The 11,454-nt window shown below is 48.1% G+C and overlaps 1 protein-coding gene across 2 annotated transcripts in view; it reads right to left on the minus strand.

Moving 5' to 3' along the window:
* Nucleotides 1-11,454, minus strand: part of Brms1l (BRMS1 like transcriptional repressor) — a 39,356-nt gene that overhangs the window by 6,313 nt on the left and 21,589 nt on the right. For both annotated transcript variants that reach the window (XM_006985252.4, XM_042260595.2), the window contains exons 5-7: nt 2,013-2,109; nt 1,169-1,252; nt 668-732 (exon numbers count right to left, since the gene is read on the minus strand). In XM_006985252.4, the coding sequence (XP_006985314.1) occupies nt 668-732; nt 1,169-1,252; nt 2,013-2,109 (246 nt within the window). The remainder of the gene's footprint in view (nt 1-667; nt 733-1,168; nt 1,253-2,012; nt 2,110-11,454) is intronic.

An 11,454-nucleotide genomic window follows, 5' to 3' on the forward strand; every position in this document is an offset into this window, starting at 1 on the left:
GGCTGATGTCTAAAGCCACAGAGAACACCTTCTCCCATGGGTATTATTATTAACAGATGAAAACTTTTCTCTGGATGATTTATAAAAATGGAAATTTTTAATAAGGAAAGCAAGCCTCAAGCCAGACCTGGTGGCACAGGCTTGTAATCCAGATCCCAAGAAGGCCAAGGCAGGAGACTCACACGTTCAAAGACTTTGAGGGCTACAAGTGAATTCTAGGGCAGTCTGAGCAAAATAAAAAGTAAAAATGGTAATAAAGAATAAGTACAAAGATGGCAAGATAGATAACTCCATTCTTAAACAAGCATCTGGGTCCATTTATGCCTTGATAGTTATTAACAGAACAGAAGACACTCGAAGTTCAATTTATTCATTCAACAAGTATTTACTGAGTGCCTTCTATTGGGCAGAAACAGACAAATCTCTGAGCTCAGATACTCTAGAGCAAAGTAAACATGTAAATTCATATTCTTTTATAAATTATTAGTCACTTTATTACTGGGAAAAAATACAAATCACAGACATGTCTCTAATTCTTAAAATACTCTACAGTCCACTGCGAAGCAGAGCATATTGACACCAACTCTATTTTCCGATGCTGATGAACAAACTCTTCAAGGTAGACCACAAAGGATCCTTCCGCTGAGGCACCATTTGTTAACCATACCTTCCTGATCGTCGTCCAGTCCTCAAGGATATCAAGATCCTGCAGCATATACACGATATACGGACGTTGAGAGGTCAAGGTCAACTCAGCAGGGGAAGAGATCACACACTTTGGAGCGCAATGTGGTGCACACATCTGTGATTCCAGGACTCAGGGAACCGAAGCAAGAGGACTAAGGGTTCAAGGCCAGCCTGGGCTACATCCAAGACCTGGTCTCAAAATCAACAAAAAGCACCGGGGAAAACTAATCAACTCTATCATAAACATCTGTTCCCCCTCAGTCCTGTGGCCTGGCCACTATCAGTTTTCAGGGCTGAGTCCTCTTCTCCCCGCCTCTAAGGCAGCAGTCTATCTCCTGCTTCAGTCACTCTGAGTCAGCGTGTGCTTGCTCCTGGACAGTCCAAGTGAGACTGGTGTGTGCGATCGGCGTGTGAGATCGGTGTGTGCCAAAGCGAGGGAGGCGGCACCGGGTGAGACCCCAGAGAACATGGGAAAGGATATCAGAAACAACTACGGGCTTCTTTTTGTCAGGGCTGAAGGGATCCTTCCTCTTTTTCCTGGACTGCAGCTCATCATTCCATAGCTCTGCAAGCAAATCAAAGTGTGAGCTGATTTCCAGTGACCACAGAAGAAGGAGCAGCACCCACCTTATTTACATACAAAACTCCAAGGGAACCAGACACAGAGGTAGTTTGTTCTCACTGCTTTACATTTATTTATTTCATTATATGTGCTGTGTGTGTGCACATGCTTGCACATCACAGCACACGTGGGAGTCAGAGGGCGATTGTGAGAGTGGGTTCTCTTTCCACCACAGGGTGCTGGGGATCAAACCCAGGCGGCCAGCCTTCGGGGCAAGCCCCTTCCCCCGCTGAGCCACCTCGCCAGCCCTGAGGAGGCTGCTCTTTTCCAAACGGGGACATGGATTTAGAAGAACTAGGCAGCGGTCCACAGACAACTCACAAGCAAGGGAACACCCACACTGATCTCATCAAATCTGCCTCAACTGTAGCAGAGAAGCAAATGCAAGCCACGAAAGCGGACTGTGGGCCAACCCAGTCAAACTCCATTAGTCCTGTCCCCGTCCTGAAATGGCCTCATTCCCTCCTGACCTGATCTAATAATCAGGGAGTGCTTCCTTTCTCCGCCCTGGACCAGTTACCCACTGTCGTCAGGACAGGCCACGGTAGCTCCTGTCAGACTTCTGTCCCTTTTCCTTCGCTGTCCTTCCTACATCTCTGCAGACAACCTCAGCCTGATCATTCTTTAGAAGTCTCCTCCCCTTTCCCTCCGGCTAGGACACTGGATTTCCATGGGGACAGCGCCGTCACGCGGCGGCCCTGACCTGAGGTGATGTCGATGCTGTGCCTGTCCTCCTCAAGCCTTCTTATCTTCTCCTCAAGCTCACTCTGGACTGTATCATACAACAAAAGCTTTTCACTCTGCAAAGAAAGGCGATAGACACTTAAATGAAAAGAAAGAAAACCCAGTTCATCTTAACTATAATACCAAATGACTTGGAGTCCTTTAGCACGTGCTGGTGGGCTGGCTTTTTGTTGGATCTTAACGATTTCTATCCCCGCAGTTCTGAGGACTAAAGCAAGGGTGTGTACGTGCTAGGTAAGTGCTCTGCCACGGAGCTACGTCCTCAGCCCCACAATTTAAATCTTATAAAGAAGAAATGTTCAACATATAAAAGAAATAAAACCAGGGAAGAGTTATAAAAAACAGGTTTAACTAAGTAAAGTAACATCCTGTTTAAGAATTGGAGTCAGAGAGATGGCTCAAGGCACTGGCTGCTCTAGCAGAGGACTAGGGTTCAGTTCCCAGCACCTATGTGGCGGCTCACAACCATCTGTAACTCTAGTTCCAGGGAATTTGATGCCCTCTTCTGACTTCCATGGGCATGAACACACACATACACACATACATAACACACACAGGAATAAAAAAAAAAATAAAATTTTAAAAATTAAATAAAATAGATCATATGGATTTTTACTGCCTCTATATCATATTAAATATAGCAGTATATGACAAGAAAAATATTTAGGTAAAAATGTTACTGTCATTTAAAGTAACTCAATAAAGTAATACATTTCAGTTAGATTTCAGTTAGAATATACATAAGCAATAGACTTAGAGAAAATGGACATGTTAACTGAATTATAAAATTATAGATTAATTATGTCATACTCACTTGCTAAAACAAACAAGATAGTGAAAGACCCTAACCCTTCAGGCTTACACCCCCAAGCTCCAGGAAATGAGAAACTAAAAATCTAGTTCCAAGGGCAAGCTGACTCAATCATTACTCAACCACGCCTGCCACAATGTAACAATGTAAAGAGATTTCTGTTAAGAGATGTGCTCAACTGTGACTGGGATAGTTGCAAATATTCCAGGAAGGACCACTGTGACCTTTGTGTAAACTCCACTCCCGCCCTGATACCCCCCCTTGAGGTTTTGGGAAGAATGTACATGCGGACGTGACTGTACCCATTCTGTGATCAGACCATGATCTTGTGAAACAAAATTGTATGGGAATTGTAATCTTATGGCTTCTGTGGGTTTTTCCTTTAAAAGTACCCATGTGACTACAGTACGATGCGACTCTTGCTCTCTGGAGCAGAGTTTGCCTGACTGTACAGTCGCATCAATAAACCTCTTGCTGTTGCATCAACTGGATCGCAGTCTGGGTTCTTGGAGTGCCCCCTCGAGAAGGTAGTACCCTGGGTCTGGGGTCTATCAATAGGAGAGATCACTTACCTAGCATATTAAAGGCTTTATGTTCAATCCTTAGCACCACAAGGAAATAAAAATATGAATAAAACAGACAAAAAAAACAAAATAAATAAATGCATAGATAGACAAATAAAATAAACCACTGGGGCCTTAGAGAGGTGGCTCAGCAATTAAGAGCACTGACTGTTCTTTCAGAAGACCCAAGTTCAACTCCCAGCACCCGCATAGCAGCTCACAACCATTTGTTTGTAACAACTCCACTTCCAGGGACCCAGCCCTCCTTCTTCCTCCTCAGGCCCCAGGTATGCAGATGGTACACATGCAGGCAAAATATCCACATGCATAAAAATAAACATGTAATTTTAAATAATAGTAAAATAAATAAAAGAAAAATAGTTTTACCAGCTTAGATTAGAACCCAGGCTACAAGGTCAGGTTCATTGGTTTTGATTGTATGCCACTACACTCTTTTTATAAAAGCTATAAAATGCACATAAATATAATACAAAGGCCCTTTTCATAAAAAGCCTATAAGGCTAGGCATGGTAGAGAAGGTCTATAATCCCAGTTTCATGGATGGTGGAGGCAGTGGGATCCCAAGTTCAAGGGCTATCTGACTCCAGGCTGAACTCAAGGTCAGCATGGGCAACTCAGTAAGAGTCTATCACAAACTAAAAGACGGCTGTAGGTCAGCGGTAGGCACTTGCCCAGTATACTCAAGGCCCTAGGTTCAATCCCCAGCGTGAAGGTGGAGGGGACAAACCCCAACAGAGTCACAACCCACCGACCACAAGATTAGCTCAAGTAAATACTGGGAGATCATAGACAGACTGACTATGAAATCTACTGTAGTAGACGGGCCTTCTTGGTGGGGAAGGTGGGGCAGGTCACATATAGGTAGCATGCCCATATGGCAATCATGAACTCTCCTGATAAAAATCTGAGATTTAGTCTGCACATACCTGAAGGCTACCCTGTATAGTAGGGAAAAGACAGGAGTTAAAGAGACAGCAGTCTGTCCTGAACTTGCCATCTCTAATCTGAATTCAGAGGCTCAGGTGTGGTGAGTACCCTGATGGGGGAGTGAAAACTAAAGCAAAAAATGCCACATGAAAAATTATACAGCAGATGCAGGAAAGGGGGCAAGAGAGGGTAGTGGGGTGGATAAAGGAAAAGTACAAGATACAAATATATGAAACATCATAATGAAACCTATTGCTTTGTACACTAAAATAGTTAATAAGATACTACAGCCGGGCGGTGGTGGCGCACGCCTTTAATCCCAGCACTCGCGAGGCAGAGCCAGGCGGATCTCTGTGAGTTCGAGACCAGCCTGGTCTACAAAGCGAGTTCCATGACAGGCTCCAAAGCCACACAGAGAAAGCCTGTCTTGGAAAACCAAAAAAAAAAAAAAAAAAAAAAGACACTACATATCAGGGGTAGGGACATGGCACTGTCAGTGAAGTGCTTGTCACCTAAGCACAAGGACCCCAGCACCCACTTACAAAGCCAGGTTTAGTAGCGCATTCCTCGTGGTAGTTTGAGTGTCATTGGCCCCCATAAGCTCATAAGGAGTGGCACCATTAGAAGGTGTGGCTTTGGTGGCATAGGTGTGGCCTTGTTGGAAGAAGTGTGTCACTGTGGAGGCTGGCTTTGAGGTCATATACGTGCTCAAGTCATGCCCAGTGTCTCAGTTCACTTCCTGCTGCCTGCGCAAGGTGTAGGACTCTCAGCTCCTTCTCCAGCACCACGTCTGCCTGCACATCACCAAGTCCCACCATGACGATAATGGACTGAACCTCTGAACTGTCCTCCAGCACCACGTCTGCCTGCACATCACCAAGGTGTAGGACTCTCAGCTCCTTCTCCAGCACCACGTCCGCCTGCACATCACCAAGTCCCACCATGACGATGATGGACTGAACCTCTGAACTGTAAGCCACGTGGTCATGGTGTCTCTTCAGAGCAATAGAAACCCTAACTAAGCCACTCCTGGAACTCCAGTGCTAGGACACAGGGACAGGAGGGTTACTGGCTGCTGGCCAGGCAAACTACTCAACTTAGCAAATTCCAGGCTCAGTAAGAGACCCTCTCTCCAAAACTAAAGTCGAGAAAACTGAAGAAGACATCAGATGTCAATTCTGACCTCTACACCTGCATGAACATACATTCACATGTAGCCATGCATGCACACAAACATGAACACACACATACATACTCAAAATAAATATGTATTGGGATGAAAATAATTATCTCATTATATGCTGTTCTCAATACTTCCTTTTGCTTGTTCCTCTGACATATGAAAAGTCTTCTGAAATATCCCAACTCGATCTGCATTGTGCTGCAGGAACTAAGAAGTTACAGGAAAGAGAAAAGGGAACGAGGCCTCCTCAAGACAGGCCTCACGGCAGCTGTCAGCAGCAGATCCAGTTCCCCAGCAGAGACGGCTTACATGAAGAACTGAAGTGATAAGGCTTTTGCTTTTATGAATATGAAGTTACACTGGTGGATTCTCTTTTGCTTTACACTAGTACACTTGCTCTAAGTGAAGTAGAAATTCTCTAAGTGCACTAACCATTCTTCATGATTTGTTTTAAAAATCCACCTAAAGAAACTGAAATGTCGACACTTTCAAGGCCTTTCTAAAAAATATTAGCTATATACTCTACAGCGCGTAGGTTGAGGGTGGGGCTAGGAATGTAGCCTAATCGGTAAAAGTGTTAGTCTATCATGCGCACAAGGCCCTGGGTTGTGTTCTTAGCACCTCATACATCATACATGGTGTCACACACCTCTAATCCCAGCCCTAGGGAGTTCAAGGCCAGTCTGATCTACATAGTGAGTTCCAGGCCAGCCAAGGCTACACACTAGGATCCTGTCTCAAAAATAAAAGACAAAAGCACAACATTGGATACATGGGACCCCGCTTTGGAAAAGAAAGAAATTACAGAATGAAATGCCTTGAATCTATTCTCATTTCAGTCCCGCCCGGAATCAGCCACTTTTCTCAGTGCTGTGGCAACTATGTATCTGGCAAAAGCAACTCAGGAAAGACTAGTTCATTCTGGCTACAGTTTGAGGGAGCTGGGCACATTGCATCCAGTCAAGAAGCAGAGAAATGGTGCTAGTGTCCAATCCGCTCCTCCTCACTGGCTCCAGGGCTCCAGGCCATGGAACTGCTGTCCACATCGGGGCCGTGGAACTGCTGTCCACATTCAGGGGCCATGGAACTGCTGTCCACATTCAGGGGCCGGGGAACTGCTGTCCACATCGGGGGCCGTGGAACTGCTGTCCACATCGGGGGCCGTGGAACTGCTGTCCACATCGGGGAGGCTCTTCCCCTCGCTTGAACAGCCTCACAAACACACACAGCGCTGTTTCTAAATCCAGGCAACCTGACAAGGAAGGTTAAGGCTCACACCTCCCTTCTGGAGAGACTTTTCTCCTTATTCTCCAACCCTGCAAGACCCTCAGAAGCCTCCCCACAGAAAGAGAAGAAACCATACTTGGGCAGCCAGAGTGCACCTGAAAAATAAGGCCACACAAAGTCTTTGTTTGCCTGCAGTGGTTTCTCTGTTCAGTGGATGATCTTATCGTAACATTACTACTTACAAGGGATCCATCCCTCCGTCCTCACCCTTAGACTGAACCTATTCATTAGTCCTTCCCCAGGCTGGCATCCTCGCTATCATTAGGGCGGGTCTAAGGAATCCCACCATAATGATCCCAAAGTTCCATTTTTGTACTACCTTCACACTGACCTGTGTTCAGAATAAACTTCCCTTTGGTAGTTTCTGGCCTTAAGCGCCTCACAGTTCTCAGCCTCCTTCAGGACTGGAGCCCCGGGAGATTTTGAAGGAGTAGCATTATCAGAGAGTGACACACCCTAGTGCCCAGGACTGGTGGTGCATGCCTGTGAGTCCAGGACTTAGGAGGTGGAGGCAGGAGGGTCAGGAGTTCAAGGCTAACATGGCTACATAAGTGACTTCAAGGCCAGCTAGGCTACATGAAACCTTGCCTCACTAATACCTCAGGCTCGCAAGGTGGCTCAACAGTTAGTTAAAGGCACAGGTGGGACAAGCCTAGCGACTTACAATTCCATCCCCAGAACCCACACAGAAGGAGAAGGAAAGATGTGACTCTACAAAGTTGTTCTCTGACCTCCACATGCACACTGTGGCACATGCACCACACACGTCATACACACACACACACACACACACACACACACACGCACACGCACACGCGCACGCGCACGCACGCACACGCACGCACATACACACTAATATTTAAAAAAATTAAAAAAAAAACTTAGAACAGACCTTTAAACCTTAGGCCCTGGCTACAGGGAGATTCTAATAGTGAACTTTCAAATCAAACGCAAATCCAATGGCCATGGATGATAATAGAAAAAGAGGTTTAACTCCATCTGCAGGGCTACAGTGGTACTTGGCATGCACAAGTTACTGCTGTCACCTCCAGAACCTCCCCCAAATTAACTAAGGAGTTCAGTTTATAAAATTAAATCTAAAAGAAATTAAAGATACAAAGTTTTCTCAGAACAGAATATTCTGTTTCCTAATTAAAAGGCTCCCCTGAAGCTGAGTAAAGTACTGGACTCCTGCAACCTTTGTACTTGGAAGCCTGTCAGAAAGACGGCTACAAGTTCAAAGCCAGCCTTGGCTACACAGGAAGACCCCATATCAACAAGTCAGAAGTTCCGAGGATCCAGCACAATGAATGAAAGAGACCCACGCTTCACTGCTCCCCACCCCAAGGATGAGGAGGAGGAAAACCCCGGACGTATTCGGGAAGAAGAACACAGGGCAGGAGCAAAAGCAGGCCTTCTCAGAAGCAGTAAGGAGCCACAGTAAGGAGCCAGGCCTGGCACACACTCGGGAGACTAAGGGCGCTGAGGGTTAAGGACCAAGAGGGCAAGGCCAGCCCTGGGTCCACAGCAAGGACCCCATCTCAAAAAGAGAAAACACAACAACAACGGGGTGTGGCAGCACCCGCCCTTCAGCCCGCTCTAGGGAGGCGGAGCTCTGTGAGTTCGAGGCCAGCCTGGTTGCAGAGTGAGTTCCAGGGACTTCTAGGGCTACACAGAGAAAACCTGTCTCAAAAAACAAACAAAAAACAAAAACAAAAAGAAAGAAACCGTCCTGAGGTAACACGATACCACCTTCAGCTCTGTGTTCTCTACTGAGAGTCATGATGGTTTCGGATGGCAAAGATGTGGCAGGTTAAAACAGTTCCTTGATACTACTAACTTAAAAATATAAACTAGTTTTTTCTCCTTGAATGTAGGCAGTAGTTAGCAACACTTTTTTTTTTTTTTTTTTTGAGACAGGGTTTCTCTGTGTAGTTTGGAGCCTATCCTTGGAACTTGCTCTGTAGCCCAGGCTGGCCTCGAACTCACAGAGATCTGCCTGCCTCTCCCTTGGATTAAAGTGTGAGCCACTACGGCCTGGCTTTTTTTTTTTTTTTTTTTTTTTTGGCTAGTAATACTTTTAATGAACAAAATACAGCAGAAATCTAGGTCAAACAAAAGTAACTTCTACCTTGTTCTCTTTGTCCAGTCGGTCTAGGAAGGCCCCACCACAGGTCACGGGAAGAGCAAAGGCAGCAAGGCCATGGCAGCCACACCTTGCCAGCTCTGAGAGTGAAGCACAGCCTCCACCCTCAGCCACGCTCACAAAGCCCTGACCACCAAACTACAAAGGACGTCTTAAGCTCTAAGCTTTGGAGTAATTGATTATAAAGCAATACAGAGCCATCACAAGAGATCCCAACACCGCCTTCCCTACACCCTTCTCCAGATGCCACTGAAAATACTCTGTCAACCTGAGAGGGAATGAGGTGAAGACAAACTGAGACAGGTGAAGATAAAGAGCCCCTTCCCGAGGACAGAAACGCAGTCTGTCCTAGGAAGCACGGAGACGGACGGACGGACGGACGGACGGACAGGACAAGTTGAATGAGACAGGATGCGGCAGAATGGAGGAGGAAAATGGAGGCAGGAGGTGGGACACTGCTCCCAGAGGACAGTGCCTCACTCACAGGCTGATGCATCTTCTAACACACTGGTCACAAAGGACACCAGCAGACCACAGTAAGACACCTTTAATGAAGAGGCTGCTCTGACGGTGGAGGGCATGACTTTAACTCTAACCCAACTGAAAAAGGATCACAAGCTCAGGTTTACCTAGACTTCTCCCGAGTGTACAGACACTGAAGAGCGGTAGAGGAACACAGACAGGGACAGGCAGGGACAGCCAAGGCAGAAGGTGGCTTCTCCCGCTGTGAGGGGAGACAGCAGGAAGGCACGGGGGCAGGAAAAACCAGATCACTGGGGAAGGGGATGTGCAGGAGCCCCAGGAAATACCGAAGCCAGCTCCATTTAGCCGACTCCCAGCCTTAGGGCTCCTCCCACCACAAAGAACTAAAACAGATACTTTGTTATATTCCCGTGGCTTGGTCCATCCCAGATGTCCAACTCTTTGTCAGAGTTGAATAAGCTCCGCCAACTCCCCCGACAACTATCAGCACCCCATTACAGCAACATGCACTTTCATTTGTTCACACAGGCTTGGGGGGAGGTCAATGAAACTGTAATTTTTACTTTATTTTTTAAAAGTAACAACTTCAGAAGATTTTTCACAAATCTGTAAGGATCTCTGGGGAGAACTGAAAAGCAAGCAGGTAAGTTAGCCTGATAGTATAACTTATCACAAATTCAAGGCCTACCTGGACTACCAAGTGAGTTCAAGGCCAGTCTGGCCAAAATGTATGCTGTGTGATGGGAGGGAGGGAGGGAGAAAGGGAGGGAGAGAGGGAGGGGGGCGAGGGAGGGAGGGAGGGAGGGAGGGAGAGAGAGAGAGAGAGAGAGAGAGAGAGAGAGAGAGAGAGAGAGAGAGAGATCATTTCGAGTGGACAGAGGCATATATGAAGAGGCAAAAGCAGGAGAAGGCTGAGGTGGGTGGCTTGATTGCCACGAAGGCCATGGTGATGTCTGGGCCTGGGCCACTGCCAGGGCCCTTGTCTGGGTTCACGGGGCTCGCTCGTCTGTGGCTCCTGACACCACCAAAAGCAGAGAGGACAGGGCTGTAGAGGGTTGGCCCGGCCCTCGCTGGCTGCAACACTAGGGAGAGCTGGTCCTGCCCCTCACGGGCTGAAGCACTCAGGAGGGAGGGTCCTACACCTCACCTGGGCAGCCAGCCGGATAGAGCTGACCCTGTTCGCGGGGGTGTGGGCAAGCTGTCCCTGAGGGCGTGAGATGGGGCGAGCAGCGGCACCCTTCTAGTCTGCCATGTGGTGGTGTGGGTGAGGGAAAGATGCTCTCCTCCCCTCTCCACCTGCAGCAGGCCCGGGGATCTGACCCAAACCCTCACCAGCTGCAGCACTCACTCAGGAGATGGAGCCCTGCGCCTTGCCTGGGGAGCCCAGTCAAGTTGAACCTGTGGACAGGGGCATAGCTGGTACCACCTCCCTCGTCTGTGGTGTGGTGAGGGGGGCGAGGGAAAGATGCCCTCCCTCCTTGCCCCTACTGCCTCCAGCTGGTGAGGGCACTGACCCTCCCCTCCACCAGCTCCAACACTCCAGAGTAGAGCTGCCCCTACTGACAGGGGTGTGGGTGAGCTTCCCAGCATGGGAGATCTGGCCCCGCCCCTCATCCGCCATACGGTGGTGTGGACTGGGGAGAGAGAAACTCACCCCACCCCACCCCCACTCTGCACCCCCCCACCCCCACCCTTCGCTGCCTATAGCAGGTGGGAGAGCTGGCCCTGAGGTCCTAAGAGCGGGAGAGCTGTCCCTGCCCCTCACCAGCTGCAGCACTTGGGAGAGTGGCCCCTACACCTCCACTGGGCAACACAGCAGAGCTGGCCCTGAAGGAGTAGGTGTGGGAGATCCAACCCTGAGGCCATGGAAGCCGGAGAACTGGCCCCGCCCCTTGTTCACTGCTGCAAGGGCTGAACTGGCCAGAGCAATGCTGGAGAGATCGACCTGGTGGTGAGGACAAGGGAGAGCTGGCAGGCTGA

Source organism: Peromyscus maniculatus, chromosome 14 (genome assembly GCF_049852395.1).
Source record: "Peromyscus maniculatus bairdii isolate BWxNUB_F1_BW_parent chromosome 14, HU_Pman_BW_mat_3.1, whole genome shotgun sequence".
NCBI lineage: Eukaryota > Metazoa > Chordata > Mammalia > Rodentia > Cricetidae > Peromyscus > Peromyscus maniculatus.